Raw genomic sequence first — 20,398 nt, 5'->3', positions numbered from 1 at the left:
ACAAAAAACAAGAAATAAGATTAAGCTCCCTTCACTCTCAATGTTAATCAGCCCAGGCCTCCCCCATTCCAGAAATTTGGACCGACCCTGACTCCGCCCCAACCTGTTCCAGCCCCCCTTCCCCCGCTGGCGCCGTCGTCATGACAACTGCGTCCACACGCCCTCTTCTCCTAGGTGTGGGGGAAGGCTGGCCCTCAGTGCTCCCATTGGCCAAAAGTTTGTAGAGGGCGGGCCTCGCTCACTCTCATTGGTCAGTTGCTCGCTGTGGTCCCATCCCTCATGCTTCCATTGCTTGATTCATCGAAAAGGGCGGGGACTCTGGGCAGCGGTTGTGGAGTGCCGCGGGTCCACAGTGCTGCACTGAGCAGAGAGGAAGGGGCGTCCCGGGATATTTGGAGGATAAAGGTGTGGGCAAGGTATCATGTGGAGGCAAAGGGGCGAGAAGTGAAGGGCGGTGAGAGGGGAGCGGGGCGGGCAATGTGTGGGATTCCCAGAATGTCTTTTCCGCAGGGTGATGACCACACCTGCCGGCTCCGGCAGGGGCTTCGGCTCCGTGTCCTGGTGGGGCCTGTCCCCGGCGCTGGACCTGCAGGCTGAAAGTGAGTCCCAGCACGCAAGGTCTGATACACCGTCTGCCTTCCCAGCCTGAGCAGACGGCCTTTTAGAGCTCGTAGTCCAAGCGTCGGTGGCAGGGGGGCGCTAACGTTCTCCAACGCTCCAGCGGCAGAGGGCGCGCTCCCAGGGGCAGCCCCGAGGTCCTGTCTGCGGACTACGAATCCCAGAATACTCAGAGGAAACACCTCCCCTTAGAACCTAGGCCACGGGCGGAACGCCTACTGGGATTTGTAGTCCATTTTTGTAGGGGATGCTACGGTGGACGCTCTGCCAACCACCATGGTGCCCCAGCCGGCTGTCATCTTGCCAGGTCCTCCTGTGGACCCAGACTCCCAGGCCGATACAGTGCACAGCACCCCCGAGCTAGATGTGCTGCTTCTGGGCTCTGTGGATGGACGGCACCTGCTGCGGACCCTGTCCCGAGCGAAGCTCTGGCCTCGCAGGAGGTTCAACGTGAGCTGGGATGAAGATGAGAGCCCAGATTCCCGAGTCCTTGAGGGAGGAAGGGATTGAAATTCTAAAACCTCAGGTCCAGGAATGAAGGGGCTGGAGACTCCTAGATCTGAGGGAGGCAGAAGCTGGGAGCGAACCCATGCATCTTGGGGGAAGGAAGGGGCTGGGGTTTGGAACTCCTGGGTTCTATAGTGGGGAAGAGCTCGAGGATGAGGTCTTCTGAGTAATGGAAGGGAAGAGAGCTCTGGGGACACAGACTTCTGTGTTTGAAGGAAGAGGCTGGTGTAGAGAACTCGGGTGTGTGGAAGGAGAGAGCTGAGGGCCTGCTCTCCTGGGTCTCCTAGGGCCCAGGCAAACAGGTCTCAGAATTATTCTGCCCTGTCCATCCTTCTAGTTCTTTGTGCTGGAGAATAATCTGGAAGCTGTGGCCCGACACATGCTGATCTTCAGCCTAGCCCTGGAGGAACCGGAGAAGATGGGGCTGCAAGGTCTGTTGCTAGGACCCAGGCATTCTGACCGCTGGTCTCCTCCCCCTCCCTAGAGGGATTCTGGCATTTCAATGGTACAATTAAAAAGTTTGGTTATTTTCCTGGGAGGCGGAGGTTACAGTGAGCCGAGATCGCGCCATTGCACTCCAGCCTGGGCAACAAGAGCGAAACTCCGGCCGGGCGCGGTGGCACACGCCTGTAATCCCAGCACTTTGAGAGGCCGAGGCAGGAGAATGGCGTGAACCCGGGAGGCGGAGCTTGCAGTGAGCTGAGATCGCGCCACTGCACTCCAGCCAGGGTAACAGAGCGAGACTCCGTCTCAAAAAAAAAAAAAAAAAAAAAAAAAAGAGAGAGCGAAACTCCATCTAAAAACCAAAAATGTTTGGCATTTTCCAGTGTGGTACCTCTGTTGAAAAAAAAAAAATCCAATATATTTATTGATGATGGTCCCCTCTGATGTAATTTGCCATCTTAGAGCCTCAGCTCCTCCTACCTGTAAAATGGGGCTAAATATAATACATCTTAGAGCCACTTAGAAAATTCCAGGAGAGGCTGGGTGCAGTGGTTCACACCTGTAATCCCAGCACTTTGGGAGGCTGAGGTGGGCGGATCACGAGGTCAGGAGATCGAGACCATCCTGCTCAACATGGTGAAACCCCGTCTCTACTAAACATACAACAATTAGCCGGGTGTGGTGGCAGGCGCCTGTAGTCCCAGCTACTCTGGAGGCTGAAGCAGGAGAATCACTTGAACCCGGGAGGCAGAGGTTGCAGTGAGCCGAGATCACACCACTGCACTCCAGCCTGAGCGACAAAAGCAAAACCTCCATCTAAAAAAAAAAAGAAAGAAAAAGAAAACAGGTTTGTTTGTTTATTTATTTATTTATTTGAGGCAGAGTCTTGTCCCGTTGCCCAGATTGGAGTGCAATGGCACGATCTTGGCTCTCCATAACCTCTGCCTCCTGGATTCAAGCAATTCTCCTGCCTCAGTCTCCCAAGTAGCTGGGATTACAGGCATGCACCACCATGCCCGGCTAAGGTTTTGTATTTTTAGTAGAGCCGGGGTTTCACCATGTTGGCCAGGATGGTCTCGAGCTCCTGACCTCAGGTGATCCGCCCGCCTTGGCCTGCCAAAGTGCTAGGTTTACAGGCGTGAGCGATCACACCCAGCCCCAAGAAAAGAGGTTTAATTGACTCACAGTTCCACAGGCTGTACAGGGAGTATGGCTGGGAAGGCCTCAGGAAACTTACAATCATGACAGAAGGCGAAGGGGATGCAGGCATCTGCTCCATGGCAGGAAAAAGGGCAAGAGAGGCAGTGGGGAAGAGCCGCACACTTGCAAATAACCAGATTTTGTGGGAACTCACTCACTATCATGAGAACAGCAAGGGAGAAATCTGCCCCCGTGACCCAATCACCTCCCACCAGGCCCCGCTTCCAATATTGGGGATCACAATTCAACATGAGATTTAAGCAGGGACACAGATCCAAACCATATCAGTCATTAATGACCCAGGGAATTCAGAGTACATTGCACAGTACAGATTGTTCAAAGTTCTTAAACAGTTAGAACTAAACTGATCTATTTTACTAAAGGCACATAGTTCTCTTCTATTAAGTTCTTAAACAACTAATATGAAACTATTTGTATGTCTATGTGTATATATATTATATACAAAGCTATATACAGTCATCCCTCAGTAACACTGGGGACTGGTTCCAGGATCCCTGCAGATACCAAGATCCAAGGATGCTCAAGTCTCTTATAAAATTGTGTAGTATTGCCAGGGGCGGTGGCTCACGCCTGTAATCCTAACACTTTGGGAGCCTGAGGTGGGAGGACTGCTTGAGACCACGAGTTTGAGACTGGCCTGGTCAACATAGTGAGACCCTGTCTCTACAAGAAATAAAATATTGGCCGGTCGCCGTGGCTCACGCCTGTAATCCCAGCACTTTGGGAGGCTGAGGCGGGTGGATCACGAGATCAGGAGATCGAGATCATCCTGGCTAACACGTGAAACCCCGTCTCTACTAAAAATACAAAAAATTAGCCGGGTGTGGTGGCAGGCGCTTGTAGTCCCAGCTACCGGGGAGGCTGAGGCAGAAGAATGGCGCGAACCTGGGAGGCGGAGCTTGCAGTAAGCCGGGATCGCGCCACTGCACTCCAGCCTGGGCGAAATAAAACATTAGCTGGGAGTGGTAGCTAATGCCTAGCCCCAGCTAGCTGGGAAGCTGGAGGAGGAGGGTCCCTTAAGCCCAGGTGGTCGAGGTAACAGTGAACTATGATGGCACAACTGCATTCAGCCTGGGCAACAGAGTGAGACACTGTCTCAAAACAAAAAAGATGTACTTACAAATAGCCTGTACACATGGTCCCATACACCGCAAATCATCTCTAGATTACCTATAATATGTAATACAACGTAAATGCTTACACCATATTTTACAATTTGTATTATTTTTTACTGTTGTATTGTTATCTTTTCCCCCAAATATTCTCTGTCTGCGGTGAGTGTGGAATCTGCAACTCTAATTCCCTCTTCTAGGTGGTTATTTATTTATTTATTTTAGAGGCGGAGTCTCACTCTGTTGCCCAGGCTGGAGTGCAATGGCATGATCTTGGCCCATTGCAACCTCCGCCTCCGGGTTCAAGCGATTCTCTTGCCTCAGCCTCCCGAGTAACTGGGATTACAGGCGCCCGCCACCATGTCCGGCCCTGTTCTTCATGTAGTTTTTGGGATGCGTGGGGAGTTTGCGGGGGTTCATTGTTTTCATTATATGACTATGACATAATAACATATTAAGGGTGTAATTTCTGGGGTCCCTCCTCCACACATTCCCGCAATTATCTCCCTCTCTCCGTAGAGCGGAGCGAGACCTTCCTGGAAGTGTGGGGGAATGCGCTGCTGCGCCCGCCAGTGGCCGCCTTCGTGCGTGCCCAGGCCGACCTGCTGGCGCACCTGGTCCCCGAGCCCGACCGCCTGGAGGAACAGCTGCCCTGGCTCAGCCTCCGCGCCCTCAAGGTGCCGCCGCCCGGCCTCCATCTGGGATCGGGTGGCAGCGGGAAGAATGGAAGCGCGCAGTCCAAAGGACGTGCGTTGATGGAGCAGGCGGCGGGCTCGGGAGTTCGAATCCCAGTTCCCCGACTCCCACTGTGGGATTTGGCCTGAGGGCAGGAGGTGGCTTCTGCTTTCGGAGCCTCAGTTTTTCCATCCGAGAAACGGGGGAATCGTTCCCCTGTTCTGGGATGGAAGAGAGGGTCAATTAGAATCCGCTCTCCCTGCATCCCTCTCTGCCTCCCTCTCTCCCACCGCGTGCCTGGCCCCGCAGTTCCGCGAGCGGGATGCCCTGGAGGCCGTGTTCCGCTTCTGGACTGGCGGCGAGAAAGGGCCCGAGGCCTTCCCCATGAGCCGCCTCTGGGACTCGCGGCTGCGCCACTACCTGGGCTCCCGCTACGACGCCCGGCGCGGTGTCAGCGACTGGGACCTGCGCATGAAGCTGCATGACCGCGGGGTGAGGGGCCCAGGAGGAGGGGCTGGGGGCCTGGACCCTTGGGTCTGAGGGAGGAGGGGCTGGGGGCCTCCTGAGTCTGAGGGAGGAGGGTTTGGGGGCCTGAACTCCTGGGTCTGAGGGAGGAGGGCCTGGGGACCTGGACTCCTGGGTCTGAGGGAGGCTGGTGTAGGGGTCCCTCCACGCTCGGTTCACTGAGGGCTCCCTTCTTCCCGCCCCCCACCCCAGGCCCAAGTCATTCACCCCCAGGAGTTCCGACGCTGGCGGGACACAGGCGTCGCCTTTGAACTCAGGGACTCCAGCGCCTATCATGTGCCCAACCGGACCCTGGCGTCCGGTCGCCTCCTGAGCTACGTGCGTGTCCACTGCCTGTCCTGGCCCACTGCTGCTTCTCGGAGTCCTAGGAGTCAGGGTCCCCAACATCGACCTCACCTGCCTCCTCTCTCCCTTCTTTTCCAGCGTGGGGAGCGCGTGGCAGCGCGCGGGTACTGGGGGGACATCGCCACGGGGCCCTTCGTGGCCTTCGGCATCGAAGCGGACGACGAGAGCCTCCTGCGGACCAGCAACGGCCAGCCAGTCAAGGTGCGCGGCGAGGCTGGGACTGGGGGTAGAGGTGGGGCTGGGGGGGTCGGTGGGTGCGCAAGGCCCCGTCTCCACAGCAGGCCCCGCCCCCAGCTCCAGACCCCGCCCGTCGCTTGGTGGGAACGACTCCATTCAGGGAACAGGCCCCATCCCCGCGGGATAGGTCCCGCCCCACTTCACATCCTCCAAGCAGCTGCGGGAGTTCTAGTCCTGGACCGAGGACGCCCGGCGTTCTAAGCCCCGCCCCGCTATCCTGGCCCCGACGTCTGGCCACGCCCCTTCTACTGTTAGACGGCCGGGGAGATCACTCAACACAACGTGACGGAGCTGCTCCGCGAGGTGGCCGCCTGGGGGCGCGCGAGAGCCACCGGGGGGGACCCGGAGGAGCAGCAGCACGCGGAGGGAAGCCCGGAGCCAGGGACTCCAGGTAAGCCAGGGACAACAACAGGTAAGCCAGGGACTCCAGGTAAGCCAGGGACTCCAGCCTCCAGGTGTTTTACACTGGAGTGTGGACTGACATGATTTGGAATGCCTGGGCAAGTGACGGCTTCTTGATATTCTGTCTCTTTTTCTTTCTCTCCCTTTCTTAAATTCTGAGAGCATGCTTAGAATTCTGAATTCCACTAGTAGAATTCTAATCTTATCTGCAGAGGGCTAAGCTATCCAAGAATATTCTCACAGGGTGCTGGGTCCCAACTCCCCCTTGGACAGCCTCCCACACCCTGGATCCTGGCTGGGCCTCCTTCCAGCCATCCTCCAACCTGGCCCTCCCTGCGTGTCTGTCTGACAGGGCATGTCACATGTGGCCCTGGCCACCCACCCTCTTTCCCTCTCTAGAGTCTCAGTTGCCTGATCTGTACAGTGAGTCTCTGCCTGCCAGGCTGACCTTCCCAGAACTTTCCAGGAGCCTACCTTAGAGGATTTTTTAAAAAGCTGCAAGAGGACAAAAAGTGTTATCTCCAAGTCCTGTGTGCCTGCCCAGCTCTGCCCAGCTCTGTGTATCTCTCTGGCTTTCCGCCCTTATGGCTCCGCCTGTCAGAGGTGACCCCTCTATCCCCTTCCCCCAGCAGCCCCCACCCCGGAATCTTTCACCATCCACTTCCTGCCGCTCAATTCTGCTCAGACTCTCCACCACAAGAGCTGCTACAACGGCCGATTCCAGCTCCTCTATGTGGCCTGTGGGTAAGCGGGGAGGCAGCTGTGCTCACAAAGACCCAGGATCAGGCCGCCAGCCCCTCCTCCCTCAGACCCTGGAACTCAAGCCCCAGCCCCTCCTCACTCAGACCCTGGAACTCAAGCCCCAGCCCCTCCTCACTCAGACCCTGGAACTCAAGCCCCAGCCCCTCCTCCCTCAGACCCTGGAACTCAAGCCCCAGCCCCTCCTCACTCAGACCCTGGAACTCAAGCCCCAGCCCCTCCTCACTCAGACCCTGGAACTCAAGCCCCAGCCCCTCCTCACTCAGACCCTGGAACTCAAGCCCCAGCCTCTCCTCCCTCAGATCCTGGAACCCAGGCCCTAGCCCCTCCTCCCTCAGACCCAGGAGTCCAGGCCCCCAGCCCCTCCTCCCTCAGACCCAAGAGTCCAGGCCCCCAGCCCCTCCTTCAGACCCAGGAGTCCAGGCCCCCAGCCCCTCCTTGCTTAGACCCAGGAGTCCAGGCCCCCAGCCCCTCCTCCTTCAGACCCAGGAGTCCAGGCCCCCAGCCCCTCCTCCCTCAGACCCAGGAGTCCAGTCCCAGCCCCTCCTCCCTGGTACCCCAGAGTCCAGACCTCCTGCTCCCTTCTTTCCCAGGACCCAGACTCCAGTTTTGCCGCCCCTCCTCCCTCATTGTCTGGGATCCCAGAGCCCCATCCTCCCTCCGGATTTGGAGCTGAATCTCAGCCTGTCCTCTGTCCTCTCTGCAGTATGGTCCATCTTCTCATCCCTGAGCTTGGGGCCTGTGTGGCACCCGGAGGGAACTTGATTGTGGAATTAGCCCGGTGAGTCAGTGGGGTGGAGGGTGGGGAACATCCTGGCTGGGGATCAAAATCTGGGTCCCTGACAGGGCGCTTCCCGTCTGCAGGTACCTGGTGGACGTGCGGCAGGAGCAGCTGCAGGGATTCCACACCCGGGTCAGGGAGCTAGCTCAGGCAGCTGGATTTGCTCCACAGACCGGGGCCAGGCCTTCAGAGACCTTCGCACGTTTCTGCAAGTCCCAGGAATCAGCTCTAGGCAACACTGTCCCAGCTGTGGAACCCGGAACTCCGCCCCTTGACGTCCTGGCCCAGCCTCTTGAAGCCAGCAGCCCAGCCCTCGAGGGCCTGACCCAGCCTCTGCAGGGCGGGAACCCACACTGTGAGCCCTGCCAGCTGCCCTCTGAGTCTCCAGGTTCACTCTCAGAGGTTCTGGCTCAGCCTCAGGGGGCCTTGGCTCCGCCCAACTGTGAGTCAGACTCCAAAACTGGAGTCTGACCCAACCCCTAGACACCCCTTATCTCCAACTTCCAAAGTCAGGTTGTAGGATGAGAACCCGCTGATACCATTCTAAGTCCGCTGCTAGAGTCCTCAATTTTATTCTAATCATTCCCACTCAGTACCCGCCACCCCCACCCCGGGAGTGTTGGTAGACTTTCAAATTCCATTTCTGAGATTCTATGGTCTATTCCTAGAATTCTAGATTGTTCTCTCAGAATTCCAAATTCCACTTCTGAGGCTCTAAGCCCAGCCTAGGATCTGACACTGAGTCTCAGGCCCTTGACTTTGGCCCCCTTGTTCCCAGGCACCCTGTGGCTGACTGGGGGCTGGGGTGTCTCCTCACCAGGGCCTGGTCAGCACCCAGATGGTTCAAGTAAAGCAAGTTGTGTCCACCCTTCTGTGTGTCCAAGCGTCTTTCCTGTCCTATGTCCGTCTCCAGGGCTGGGAGAGAAAGGCCCAGGAGTGCTGGACAGAGGAAGCCAGAAACCAGATTCCTGGGTTTCCAAGTGGACGAGGGATGGATTTCCCAGTGCTATTGACTGAGAGCTAGCCCCCAGCACAGCTGCATCCTCAAATTAATCAACAACATTTATTGAGTGGCCTGGACTCCTGGGTCTGAGGGGAGAGGGATTGGGGTCCTGGATCTGAGGGGAGAGGGATTGGGGTCCTGGACTCCTGGTCTGAGGGAGGAGGAGCTGAGGGTGCAGACTCTTGAGTCTGAGAGAAGAAGTGTGCTGGGGGCCTGCCTGGACTCCCTTGTCTGAGGGAGGGGCTGGGGGCCTGGACCCCTGGGTCTGAGGGAGGAGGGGCTGGGGGCCTGGACTCTTGGGTCTGAGGGAGGAGGGGCTGGAGGCCTGGACTCCTGGGTCTGAGGGAGGAGGGGCTGGGGCCTGGATTCCTGGGTCTGAAGGAGGAGGGGCTGGGGGCCTGGACTCTTGGGTCTGAGGGAGGAGGGGCTGGGGGCCTGGACTCTTGGGTCTGAGGGAAGAGGAGCTGGGGGCCCAGACACTTGAGTCTGAGGGAAAAGGGGGCTGGGGGCCTGGACTCCTTTGTGAGGGAGTGGCCAGGGTCTCCCAGGGTCCTGGGACTGAGGGAGGAGGAGGTTGGGAGGTCGGGCATTCTCTGGGTCTGAGGGAGGAGGGGTCTAGGACTCCAGGATCAGAGGGAGGAGGGTCCGGATTCCTGTGCCCGGAGGTGGCTGGTGATCCAGCTGGAGCAGGGCCCACCCCGCCCCTCACGCGCCCCCGTTATCTCGCATAGTGGGCAGGGGGAGGAGGAGGTGACAGTATATTTAGTCTGTGTCCTCGCCCTTTATCTCAGTGTCCTCGGGGAGTCTCAAGCAGCCCGGAGGAGACTGACGGTCCCTGGGACCCTGAAGGTCACCCGGGCGGCCCCCTCACTGACCCTCCAAACGCCCCTGTCCTCGCCCTGCCTCCTGCCATTCCCGGCCTGAGTCTCAGCATGGCGGATGGGTGAGTGATGCCCCAAGGCAGTGGGAGTTGGGGGCGACCTCCTGGGTTCCCAAGAGGGGTCGGAGCTCAGAGGCTGGACCCTTGGCCTGCGAGGTAGGGGTAGGGACTCTTGGGTGAAGAGAGGAAGTGGGTTTGCGAGTCAGACTCCTGGAACCCAAGGAAGGGGAAGCGGGGTCCCCCGACCTCTTGTTCAGAGGGGACTCCAGGGGTCCCTTAGGAGACAGACAGGACACAGCCCACCACTAACCCCCCTCCTTGGTTTCTCTCCTTCCAGGAGCAGCGATGCGGTGAGAGCAGCGGGCTAAGGCGGGGCTGGGACCCCCAGGGCCAGGGTGGGCGCTGCAGTGAGGGGTCTGGGGCGGGAGGCTGCAGCCCTAGCAGAGGGTGCGGTACGGTAAGGGCTGGGTGGGGTCTTCTTGGTGGTGATGGGGTCCCCACTCCTCCAAACCCAGGCTAGGGAACCTCGCCCTGCACCAGCCCCAATCAGACGCCGCTCCTCCAACTACCGCGCTTATGCCACGGAGCCGCACGCCAAGGTGGGACGGGGCTTCCTGGGGGCAGAGTACAGGCGCCGGAGGGATCCAAGACCCTGGTAGTGGGGGGAGGAGCCAGGGCTGCGAAGGGGGCGGGGACTACGCGGAGGCGCTTCAGGGGCGGAGTTTTGCAGAGGGTCATGCTCGGATTGGTGACAGCAGCCTGCGGGCGGAGCTCCGTTGCCCTCGGACTTGCTTAGGGATAGATGGGAAGTGCCTATCCAAAGGAAGAGACCCGGATTGGTGGATGGGAATGAGGGGCGTGGCCTCCCGTAGACTCAGGGCTCAAGTTGGACATGGGCCCAAATCTGGACCGGCTGGGGTTGCTGGGGGTGTCTTGAGGTCCCCTCCACCGTCGTCTCCGAATCCCCCTCCATGATCCTTCCTTGCTCCATCTCACCCTGGCAGAAAAAATCTAAGATCTCCGCCTCGAGAAAATTGCAGCTGAAGGTGAGGACGGGCGGGACTGGGAAAGAGCAGGCAGGTGCTCAGGGGGCGGAGCTTGAGAATGGGTGGGGCTTTCGGGGTAGGTGGGCGGAAGTGGGCGGGGTTTGGCCGCTCGGGGCGTGGCTTTAGCGGGGAGTACTGCTCGGGGTGGGACGGGGCCTTGGAACAGTGGAGACCAAACTGGAGGGTTTAGAAGGGCAGAGGCGGTTCCCCACGCCTGGTCTTTATCCTGAAGCCCCGGGTGGGCTGCGCTTCCCTCCCACCCCTCTGCAGACTCTGCTGCTGCAGATTGCAAAGCAAGAGCTGGAGCGAGAGGCAGAGGAGCGGCGCGGAGAGAAGGGGCGCGCTCTGAGCACCCGCTGCCAGCCGCTGGAGTTGGCCGGGCTGGGCTTCGCGGAGCTGCAGGTACCGGCTCCCAAGGATGCGAGGTTTCTAGTCCCGGAATTCAGCAGTACAGCCTCTATCCCCTCTTCTGCTCGGGACCCAGGCGTCCAATATGGCTGTCCTTACCCAATTATATATGGTTCGTGGGACTCCTGGCCCCTAACACCCTTTGTGTGCAGGTCTGTGGAGTCTTGGCTCCAATCTACTCCTTCAGGACCATGTGGCCCTCCTATCCCAGACAGAAGCCCAAGCCCCAGCCCCTCCTCCCTTAGATCCAGGAGTCCAGGCCCCAGCCCCTCCTCCCTGAGACCGTGGAGTCCAGGCCCCAGCCCCTCCTCCCTCAGACCCTGAAGTCCAGGCCCCAGCCTCTCCTCCCTGAGACCCTGGAGTCCAGGCCCCAGCCCCTCCTCCCTCAGACCCTGGAGTCCAGGCCCCAGCCCCTCCTCCCTCAGACCCTGGAGTCCAGGCCCCAGCCCCTCCTCCCTCAGACCCAGGAGTCCAGTCCCCAGCCCCTCCTCCCTCAGACCCTGAAGTCCAGTCCCCAGCCCCTCCTCCCTCAGACCCAGAAGTCCAGTCACCAGCCCCTCCTCCCTCAGACCCAGGAGTCCAGTCCCCAGCCCCTCCTCCCTCAGATCCAGGAGTCCAGTCCCCAGCCCCTCCTCCCTCAGACCCTGGAATCGAGGCCCTCAGCCCCTCCTCCCTCAGACCCAGGAGTCCAAGCCCCCAGCCCCTTCTCCTCCCTCAAACCCAGGAGTCCAGGCCCCCAATTCCTCCCTCAGACCCAGGAGTCCAGGCCCCAGCCCCTTCTCCCTCAGACCCAGGAGTCCAGGCCCCCAGCCCCTTCTCCTCCCTCAAACGCAGGAGTCCAGGCCCCCAACTCCTCCCTCAGACCCAGGAGTCCAGGCCCCAGCCCCTTCTCCCTCAGACCCAGGAGTCCAGGCCCCCAGCCCCTTCTTCTCCCTCAAACCCAGGAGTCCAGGCCCCCAACTCCTCCCTCAGACCCAGGAGTCCAGGCCCCGAGCCCCTTCTCCCTCAGACCCAGGAGTCCAGGCCCCCAGCCCCTCCTCCCTCAAACCCAGGAGTCCAGGCCCCCAACTCCTCCCTCAGACCCAGGAGTCCAGGCCCCGAGCCCCTTCTCCCTCAGACCCAGGAGTCCAGTCCCCAGCCCCTCCTCCCTCAGACCCAGGAGTCCAGTCCCCAGCCCCTCCTCCCTCAGATCCTGGAATCGAGGCCCTCAGCCCCTCCTCCCTCAGACCCAGGAGTCCAGTCCCCAGCCCCTCCTCCCTCAGATCCTGGAATCGAGGCCCTCAGCCCCTCCTCCCTCAAACCCAGGAGTCCAGGCCCCCAACTCCTCCCTCAGACCCAGGAGTCCAGGCCCCGAGCCCCTTCTCCCTCAGACCCAGGACTCCAGGTCTCCCTGTTGTTGGTTCCCCCAACAACACACACCACGTTCCTCCTCCAGGACTTGTGCCGACAGCTCCACGCCCGTGTGGACAAGGTGGATGAAGAGAGATACGACATAGAGGCAAAAGTCACCAAGAACATCACGGAGGTGGGACGCATGGGCAGCTCGGGTACCTTCGGGGTAGGGTGAGATGGCTGGGACTTGGTCTCTGCCTGACCCCTTGCAGCTGCTTTTGGCTGCACATCCCAGGAGACCCAGGACAACTGTGAGCCTGGCAGGGCTGGGGCAGAAGGATGAGTACAATATAGTCAAGGAAAGCTGTTCTAGGCAGAGGGAACAGCACATGCAAGGCCATGGGTTGGGAAACAGAAAATACGTTAGTGAACATGCTCAGGGCATCACATGTTGGTAAATTAGCTCAGGCATTGGCCAGGGAATTGTGATTTGCATGTAGCTGGACCAGGTTATGCCAGTGGTTTTGAGAGGTGATGCTGGAGCATATGAGGAGGGGGATTCAGTTCCAGGATTAGAAGCCTAGACTGGGAGCCTAAGCCGGGAAGAGACTGGATGAGGCCTCGGTACTGGAAGACGAGATAAGGAGAATAAAAAAGGAGTGTAGGATGGAGGAGTTGGGTGTGCAGGAAATGGAAGGAGGAGTACCCACCACCTTGTGCCCCGCCCCCCCAGATTGCAGATCTGACTCAGAAGATCTTTGACCTTCGAGGCAAGTTTAAGCGGCCCACCCTGCGGAGAGTGAGGATCTCTGCAGATGCCATGATGCAGGCGCTGCTGGGGGCCCGGGCTAAGGAGTCCCTGGACCTGCGGGCCCACCTCAAGCAGGTGAAGAAGGAGGACACCGAGAAGGTGAGTGTGGGCTAAGGCCAGGAAAGAGGATGCTGAGGGGAAGGGCTGTGGGTGCCAACAACCCTAGGGCCTAGCCTGAGGGCAGATGGTGCTTGGAGTTGGAGGTAGAAGCAGCTAGTAAGGGGTCCTCAGAAATGCAAGAGGAAGACAGGAAGTAGAAGGGGAAGGAAGACAGGAAGTGCATTAGGGCTACAGGAAGTCCATGTAAGAGCAAAGAGGTGCATGAAGGTCCAGGTGCAGTGGCTTATGCCTGTAACTGTTGAGGTTTAAAAAAATTTTTTTTTTAATTTCCTTTTTTTATTTTTTTTTGAGATGGAGTCTCTGCTGCCCAGGCTGGAGTGCAATGACACCATCTCGGCTGCTGGAGTGCAGTGACACCATCTCGGCTCACTGCAACCTCTGCCTCCCAGGATCAAGTGATTCTCATGCCTCAGCCTCCCGAGTAGCTGGGACTACAGGTGCACACCACCATGATGTTGTTTTAATTTCTACAAATTTCTTTTTAAAATTAGCCAGTCACGGTGGTGGCATGCAGCTTCTCAGGAGGCTGAGGCAGGAAAATCGCTTGAGCCCATGAGATCGAGGGTGCAGTGAGCTATGACTGCACCACTGCACTCCAGCCTGGGCAATACAGTGAGACCCTATCTTAAAGAAGAAGACAGGAAAGTTAGGAGTGGATGCCTGAAACCATGGATTGTACTGAACCCTATATGTAATTTTTTTTCCTATACACACATACATACCTATGATAAAGTTTCATTTCTAAATTAGACACAGTAAGAGATTAACAATAAATAACAATAAAAGAAGGTTGGGCGTGGTGGCTCATGCCTGTAATCTCAACACTTTGGGATGCTAAGGCAGGCAGATTGCTTGAGCTGTGGAGTTCGAGACCAGCCTGGGCAACATGGCGAGACCCTGTCTCTATAAAAAATACAAAAGTTGCCAGGTACGGTGGCTCATGCCTGTAATCCCAGCGCTTTGGGAGGCCAAGGTGGGCAGATCATGAGGTCAGGAGTTTGAGACCAGCCTGGCCAACACAGTGAAATCCCACCTCTAGTAAAAATACAAACATTTGCTGGGCGTGGTGGTGGGTGCCTGTAATCCCAGCTACTTGTGAGGCTGAGGCAGGAGAATTGCTTGAACCCGGGAGGCAGAGGTTGCAGTGAGCCGAGATCTCACCACTGCACTCCAGCCCAGGCAACACTGGGAGACTCCATCTCAAAACAAAACAAAACAGAATAAAAGTTAGCTGGGCATGGTGGCACACACCTGTGGTCCCAGCTCCTCAGGAGTCTGAGGTGAGAGGATGGCTTGAGCCCAGGAAGTTGAGGCTGCAGTGAGCCGAGATTGCACGACTGCACTCCAGCTTGGATGAGGCAGCCAGACCCTGTCTCAAATAATAATAATAATAACATAGAACAATTATAACAGATTGTAATAAAACTCATGAATGTGGTCTCTTTCTCAAAATATCTTATGGCACTGTAATCACCCTTCTTTTCCTTGTGATGTAAAATGACAGTGCCTATGTGCTGAGATGAGGTGAGGTGGATGACATCGGCATTATGACCTGGCGTTAGGCTACTATTGACCTGAGAATCCATCAAACTTATGAATTGTTTATTTCTGGAATTTTCCATTTAATATTTTTGGGCCATGGTTTACCTCAGGTAACTGAAACCACACAAAGTAAAATTGCAGAAAAGGAGGGACTACTATAATAAGAAGAGAAGGAAGGAGACAGGAAGGGCATAAGGCAGACAGGAAGTGGAGGGGAAAGATAGGAAGTGCAGGAAGGAGACAGGAAGTGGAGGGGAAAGACAGGAAGTGCATGAGGGAGAAAGGAAGTGGATGGGGAAAGACAGAAAGTACATGAGGGAGACAGGAAGTGCTGGGGAAAGACAGGAAGTGCATGAGGGGGACAGGAAGTGCATGAGGGAGACAGGAAGTGCATGGGGAAAATTGGCAGGGATTATCTTGAAAAGACAGGAAGTGCTCCAGAACTAGACACTTAGACAGGCATCCAGGGTAGAGTGGCCCCACAGGCTGGAGGGAAGACAGGGATTCTTGAGAGACTGGAGACCAGGAAGAGACCCTAACCTCTGACTCATCGCCATCCTCCAGGAAAACCGGGAGGTGGGAGACTGGCGCAAGAACATCGATGCACTGAGTGGAATGGAGGGCCGCAAGAAAAAGTTTGAGAGCTGAGCCTTCCTGCCTACTGCCCCTGCCCTGCGGAGGGCCCTGAGGAATAAAGCTTCTCTCTGAGCTGAAAGTGACTCCATGTCTATTACCCAGGGCTTAGGCAGGAGAAAGATGGGAAGACTGCGGGTGGGGCTCCCCCAAAGCCACACAGCAGGTTGAGGACCAGATGGGTCTCCCATGTGAAGCACTCTTGGCTGTGTTATTGAAAAGAATCCCAGGGTTCATGAATTTGGAGAGCAGAGCTTTGTTTCTTAAGAAGCGGATCACAACCTGCAGACCAGAAGCATGGCTTCTTGCCAAAAAACAAAAGCAGGCACTTTAAGGGAGGGAAGGGCAAGGCAGGAATTTATGCTGAGTGGGTTAGCTAAGTGCACGTATTCAACTGGTTATAGAAGGAGCTATGAATATTCATGGACAGGTGGACACATGGACACACGCATGTGTGACAAGCAAACACTCATTTTTTTTTTTTTTTTTTTTTTGAGACGGAGTCTTGCTCTGTCACCCAGGCTGGAGTGCAGTGGCACGATCTCAGCTCACTGCAACCTCCGCGTCCTGGGTTCAAGCCATTCTCCTGCCTCAGCCTCTCCAGTAGCTGGGATTACAGGCATGCACCACCACGCCCAGCTAATTTTTGTGTTTCTCGTAGAGACGGGGTTTCACCATGTTGGCCAGGCTGGTCTCGATTTCCTGACCTCGTGATTCGCCCTCCTTGGCCTCCCAAAGTGCTGGGATGACAGGCGTGAGCCACCGCGACTGGCCGCAAACACATTTTACATGCATCCCACCTTCACTTGGTGGTGGAGGCTTAACATTTGAGTGCATTCCATTGAATGCATTCGTATCGAAACACGAAGCAAGGATATGAAGACACTCAGTGCACAGCCTCTGTCAACAGCCAGAACCAGTCCGTGGTCTGCGGCATCTTATCAGGAGAAAGTTACTGAAATCAGTCTCTTGTTCAACTAATGCTGTAGTTATGCCTTGTGGAACAGGGGGTTCAGCTAGTCAGCATCTGGCAATGGATGGCTGCAATGGTTGTAATATTGCTTATCTTGAGGCCGGTGCTCGTTTAGCTGCTAGAAAAAGGAAAAGCCTTGTGGCAGTTGGAACATAGTCGATTATATAAGTGTAGGGATGCGTGGCTTAACCCTTGCCTGGCATGGCCTTAGGTCTTGTTTATAATTTGGTATCTTATTGCCACAAACAGTTCATTCCATCAGTCTTCTGATCTCTATTGTCACAGCTCCTCTGGCCCATGTGGAGTGCACAGAGATGCCAAGACTAAAGGTCAAAGAGAGAGACACACAGAGAAACAGACAGGCAGAGAGACATGACCGACAACAGAGAGACTGAGTTGGGAGTAGAGAGAGTAGGAGCCAGGCAAAGACCCAAAGAGAGAGGGAGAAAATACCACAAGATGCATAGAAGGAAGTGCAAAGAAAGGAGAAAAGAGAGACAGATATACTCACAGCAAGGTGCAGAGACATGGAGACCCTATAAGAGATGGAAATGGAGAGCCACAGAGTGGGAACTGCGGGCACTAAGAGAGACATGGAGAGAACTAGAAAGATAGAGACGTGAACACGGACACAGAGACCCAGAGCCAAAAAGAGACAGAAATGGGGTCATAGGTGGACAGAAATGCACAGAGAGACTGTGAGCCCCCACAGACACAAACGCTGAGAGGGGCAGACATGCAGAGACACCCACAGAAATGCAGAGACAAAACCACCCGGAGACACATGCCGAGAAACACACTGAGGGGCTCAGAAAGAGACAGATGCAGAGAGAGCCCAAGACAGACCCAGCAAGGGGCCCCGAGAAATGCACAGAAACACAAAGACCGAGACCACCAGAGACAGAGGTACGGAGAGGCGGGGAGGGTGAGGAAGCCTGCTCTCCAGGGCTGGCTTGAACCTAGAACTCAAGGTCATGGCTTGGCTGGGAAGCGGGAGGGGGATACCAAAAAAGATCAGTGTTAGATGGAGGTGGGGAGGGAGGGTAGGGAGGGAGGGTAGGTTTCACCCTAATTGACACCCCACCCTCCCCCTCCCCCTCCCCACACCTGCTTCCCGGCTTTAGTGCCTGTTGTCACCAGGATGGAATCCTGGCGGCAGACAAAGGGGTGGGGGTGGGGAGGGGGAGACAAAAAGATGGACAGAGACAGAGGAGGAGACTAAGAAGTAGAGACAGACACACAGAGACACACAGATGGAGAGCCACAGAGACAACAGAAATGGGGGTCCAGAAAGAGACCTAGATAGAAAGAGGGAACAGAGAGAAGAAAACAGGAAACATTCCTTATAGCCCATGTGTCATTAGTAGGTCCTCCAAGGACCTACTGTGTGCCGGGCATGGGGACGTCAAAGCACAGGGAGCTATAAGGGAGGTAGTTGGAGCACCATGGGAGCCTGGGACATGGGGTGGGAGCAGGGGCGGGGCTCCTGGGCCATGCAGATGGGGTTGGCATGGGGTTGGGGAGGGGCCCACGGAGGCTTCTGGACTCTGAGTGTGGAGCCAGGGGCAGCAGGGCTGTCTCTGAACTCCCAGGCTTGTGTTTGAGCAAAGGAATTCTCTCCCCCTCCCTCTCCCCTCGGGGCGGGCCCGAGCCTCCAGCTATAAACTCCCCGGAGCTTCAGTGCCCTCAGCAAGGCTCAGCCTCAAGATTCACAGCATCTCAGACGCAGCCTAGGTAAGGGGCTCTGCGGAGCCCTGTGGTCTTCAAAAACCATGTCCTTGGGGGAGGGGGCAGGAGGCAGGTGGGGAAGATGTGGGGTGTGGAGAAATGGTGCAGAGGTAGGTGGGGCATACAACTGGAGGTCTGGGAACTTGAGAGGCTCAGACTTTAGGGGGACTCAGGATAGAGGGGAAAATACTAGGATTTGTGGGTTACACAAATCCTAACCCGGGGCTGCCAGGACTTGGATGTCCCAGAATAAAACCTCCTAGGATCTTGGGGTTCTGGGAATCTGGGGGAAATCTCAGCAGTCAGGGGTATCTGGACTTGGAGGTCAAACAATCTGGGTGTCAGGATTTGGGGCCTCAGACTCTGATGGTATCAGGAATTGGGGGGTCTCAGAAGAAATTGGGGTTTTGGTAGTGGAGGGCTCGGAATCTGAGGCATTATGATAGAAAGCATGAAAACTTAGAGTGTCATTATCTGGGGTATCATGAACTGGGCCTCCGAGTTTGGGTATCAAGATTTTGGGGGTCTCATATTCTTGAGGTTTCAGATTTTAGGAGGTCTCAAGACCTGGGGGTGGTCTTAGGATGTCCCGGCCCATATCTGGACTATCAAGAACTGGGATTTCAGAATCCAGAGCTGTGAGGACTTGCTGGCCTCAGAAACACGGGCATCATAAATCGGGGTCTCAGAATCTGTGGGTATTGGGATTTGGGGCTAGGCACCCTGTGGCCTAGGGTGTCTCAGAGACTTTGAGGTCTAAGAATGTAGGGGTCAGGGTGAGGTCTACGGACAGAAGGTGCCCTTTATGCCCCTGCCCCCTGCGTGATGTATGGGAAGGTGAAAGGGGAGACAGGTGGGGAGGAAACCAGCCAGCGGGGTGGGGCGAGTGGGAGAGGGGATGCGGGTGACTAATTCTCCCAGAAGCCCCCCTTCCTCAAATCCCTTCTTAGGAAATATCCTCGGTTTCACCATCTACGACATCCCCCCAAAATAGCTCCTGGGGGTGGGGCAGCTATTGTCTTGAGGCCACTGTCCCTTCTCAAATGCCTCCTCCTAATCCCAACTGGATCAGGTTCCCATGGACTTGTCATAAGACAAAAGAGGACAGCTGTGCTGAGGGGGCAGGGTCTGCAGCCTCCTGGCTGTGCCAGGACCACACCTACCAAGGTCTGTCCTCATGCATGCTTTAGGACAGCCGGCCCCCTCCCTCAGACCCAGGAGTCCAGACCTGAGCCCTCCTCCCTCAGACGCAGGAGTACAGGTCCCCAGCCCCCTCCTCCCTCAGACTCAGGAGTCCAGACTCCCAGCCCCTCCTCCCTTAGATCCAGGAGTCCCGGCCCCAGCTCCTCCTTCCTCAGACCCAGGAGTCCAAGCCCCCAGCCCATCCTCCTTCAGACCCAGGTGTCCAGCCCCTGGCCCCTCTTCCCTCAGACCCAGGCATCCAGGCCCGCAGCCCCTCCTCCCTCAGACCCAGGTGTCCAGGCCCCTGGCCCCTCCTCCTTCAGATCCAGGAGTCCAAGCCTCCAGCCCCTCCCCCCTCAGACCCAGGTGTCCAGGACAACCCATCTCAGTCTCAGGAGTCCACACCCACCCTCCCACACACCCCCAGCCCTATCCTCCCTCAGACCCAGGAGTCCAGGTCCCAGCTTCTCCTCCCTCAGACCCAGGAGTCCAGGGCTCCAGCCTCTCCTCCCTCAGACCCAGGAATCCAGCCCCCAGCCCCTCCTCCCTCAGACCCAGGAGTTCAGGACCCCAGTCCCTCCTCCCTCAGACCCAGAAGTCCAGGCCCCAGCCCCTCCTCCCTCAGACCCAGGAGTCCAGACCCCCAGCCCCTCCTCCCTCAGACCCAGGAGTCCAGGCCCCCAGCCCCTCCTCCCTCAGACCCAGGAGTCCAGGTCCCAGCTCCTCCTCCCTCAGACCTAGGAGTCCAGGCCCCAGCTCCTCCTCCCTCAGACCCAGGAGTCCAGACCCCCAGCCCCTCCTTCCTCAGACCCAGGAGTCCAGGTCCCAGCTCCTCCTCCCTCAGACCTAGGAGTCCAGGCCCCCAGCCCCTCCTCCCTCAGACCCAGGAGTCCAGGCCCCCAGCCCCTCCTCCCTCAGACCCAGGAGTCCAGGTCCCAGCTCCTCCTCCCTCAGACCTAGGAGTCCAGGCCCCAGCTCCTCCTCCCTCAGACCCAGGAGTCCAGACCCCCAGCCCCTCCTTCCTCAGACCCAGGAGTCCAGGTCCCAGCTCCTCCCTCAGACCTAGGAGTCCAGGCCCCCAGCCCCTCCTCCCTCAGACCCAGGAGTCCAGGTC

General features: G+C 57.3%; 2 protein-coding genes and 1 long non-coding RNA gene across 14 annotated transcripts; 2 read left to right on the top strand and 1 right to left on the bottom strand.

Moving 5' to 3' along the window:
* Window positions 1-175: 175 nt before the first annotated feature.
* DNAAF3 (dynein axonemal assembly factor 3) lies at window positions 176-8,494 on the top strand. Of its 11 annotated transcripts, none has more exons than XM_063800355.1 (12): window positions 176-416; window positions 511-599; window positions 926-1,068; window positions 1,463-1,556; window positions 4,422-4,579; window positions 4,887-5,069; window positions 5,295-5,420; window positions 5,526-5,648; window positions 5,940-6,075; window positions 6,719-6,830; window positions 7,439-7,626; window positions 7,710-8,494. In XM_063800355.1, exons 1-11 carry the CDS (start codon window positions 280-282, stop codon window positions 7,608-7,610), a joined length of 1,473 nt encoding a protein of 490 aa, XP_063656425.1. In that variant the 5' UTR covers window positions 176-279; the 3' UTR covers window positions 7,611-7,626; window positions 7,710-8,494.
* LOC129138107 (uncharacterized) lies at window positions 1,550-7,804 on the bottom strand. Of its 2 annotated transcripts, none has more exons than XR_008541086.2 (3): window positions 7,714-7,804; window positions 5,499-5,618; window positions 1,550-2,385 (listed from the first exon to the last, which is right to left on the bottom strand). It is a non-coding gene; the product is annotated as an uncharacterized LOC129138107 (long non-coding RNA). The 2 variants fall into 2 exon arrangements; XR_010153629.1 differs by lacking the exon at window positions 1,550-2,385 and adding an exon at window positions 4,573-4,798.
* A 911-nt stretch (window positions 8,495-9,405) lies between the features above and the next one.
* TNNI3 (troponin I3, cardiac type) lies at window positions 9,406-15,483 on the top strand. Its single transcript, XM_024351667.3, has 8 exons — window positions 9,406-9,572; window positions 9,847-9,859; window positions 10,025-10,108; window positions 10,514-10,555; window positions 10,826-10,957; window positions 12,399-12,488; window positions 13,029-13,205; window positions 15,333-15,483. Exons 1-8 carry the CDS (start codon window positions 9,562-9,564, stop codon window positions 15,414-15,416), a joined length of 633 nt encoding a protein of 210 aa, XP_024207435.1. The 5' UTR covers window positions 9,406-9,561; the 3' UTR covers window positions 15,417-15,483.
* The last annotated feature ends 4,915 nt before the right edge of the window (window positions 15,484-20,398 follow it).

Source organism: Pan troglodytes, chromosome 20, assembly GCF_028858775.2.
Source record: "Pan troglodytes isolate AG18354 chromosome 20, NHGRI_mPanTro3-v2.0_pri, whole genome shotgun sequence".
Taxonomy (NCBI): Eukaryota; Metazoa; Chordata; class Mammalia; order Primates; family Hominidae; genus Pan; species Pan troglodytes.
This window is presented reverse-complemented; position numbering and strand designations above follow the sequence as displayed.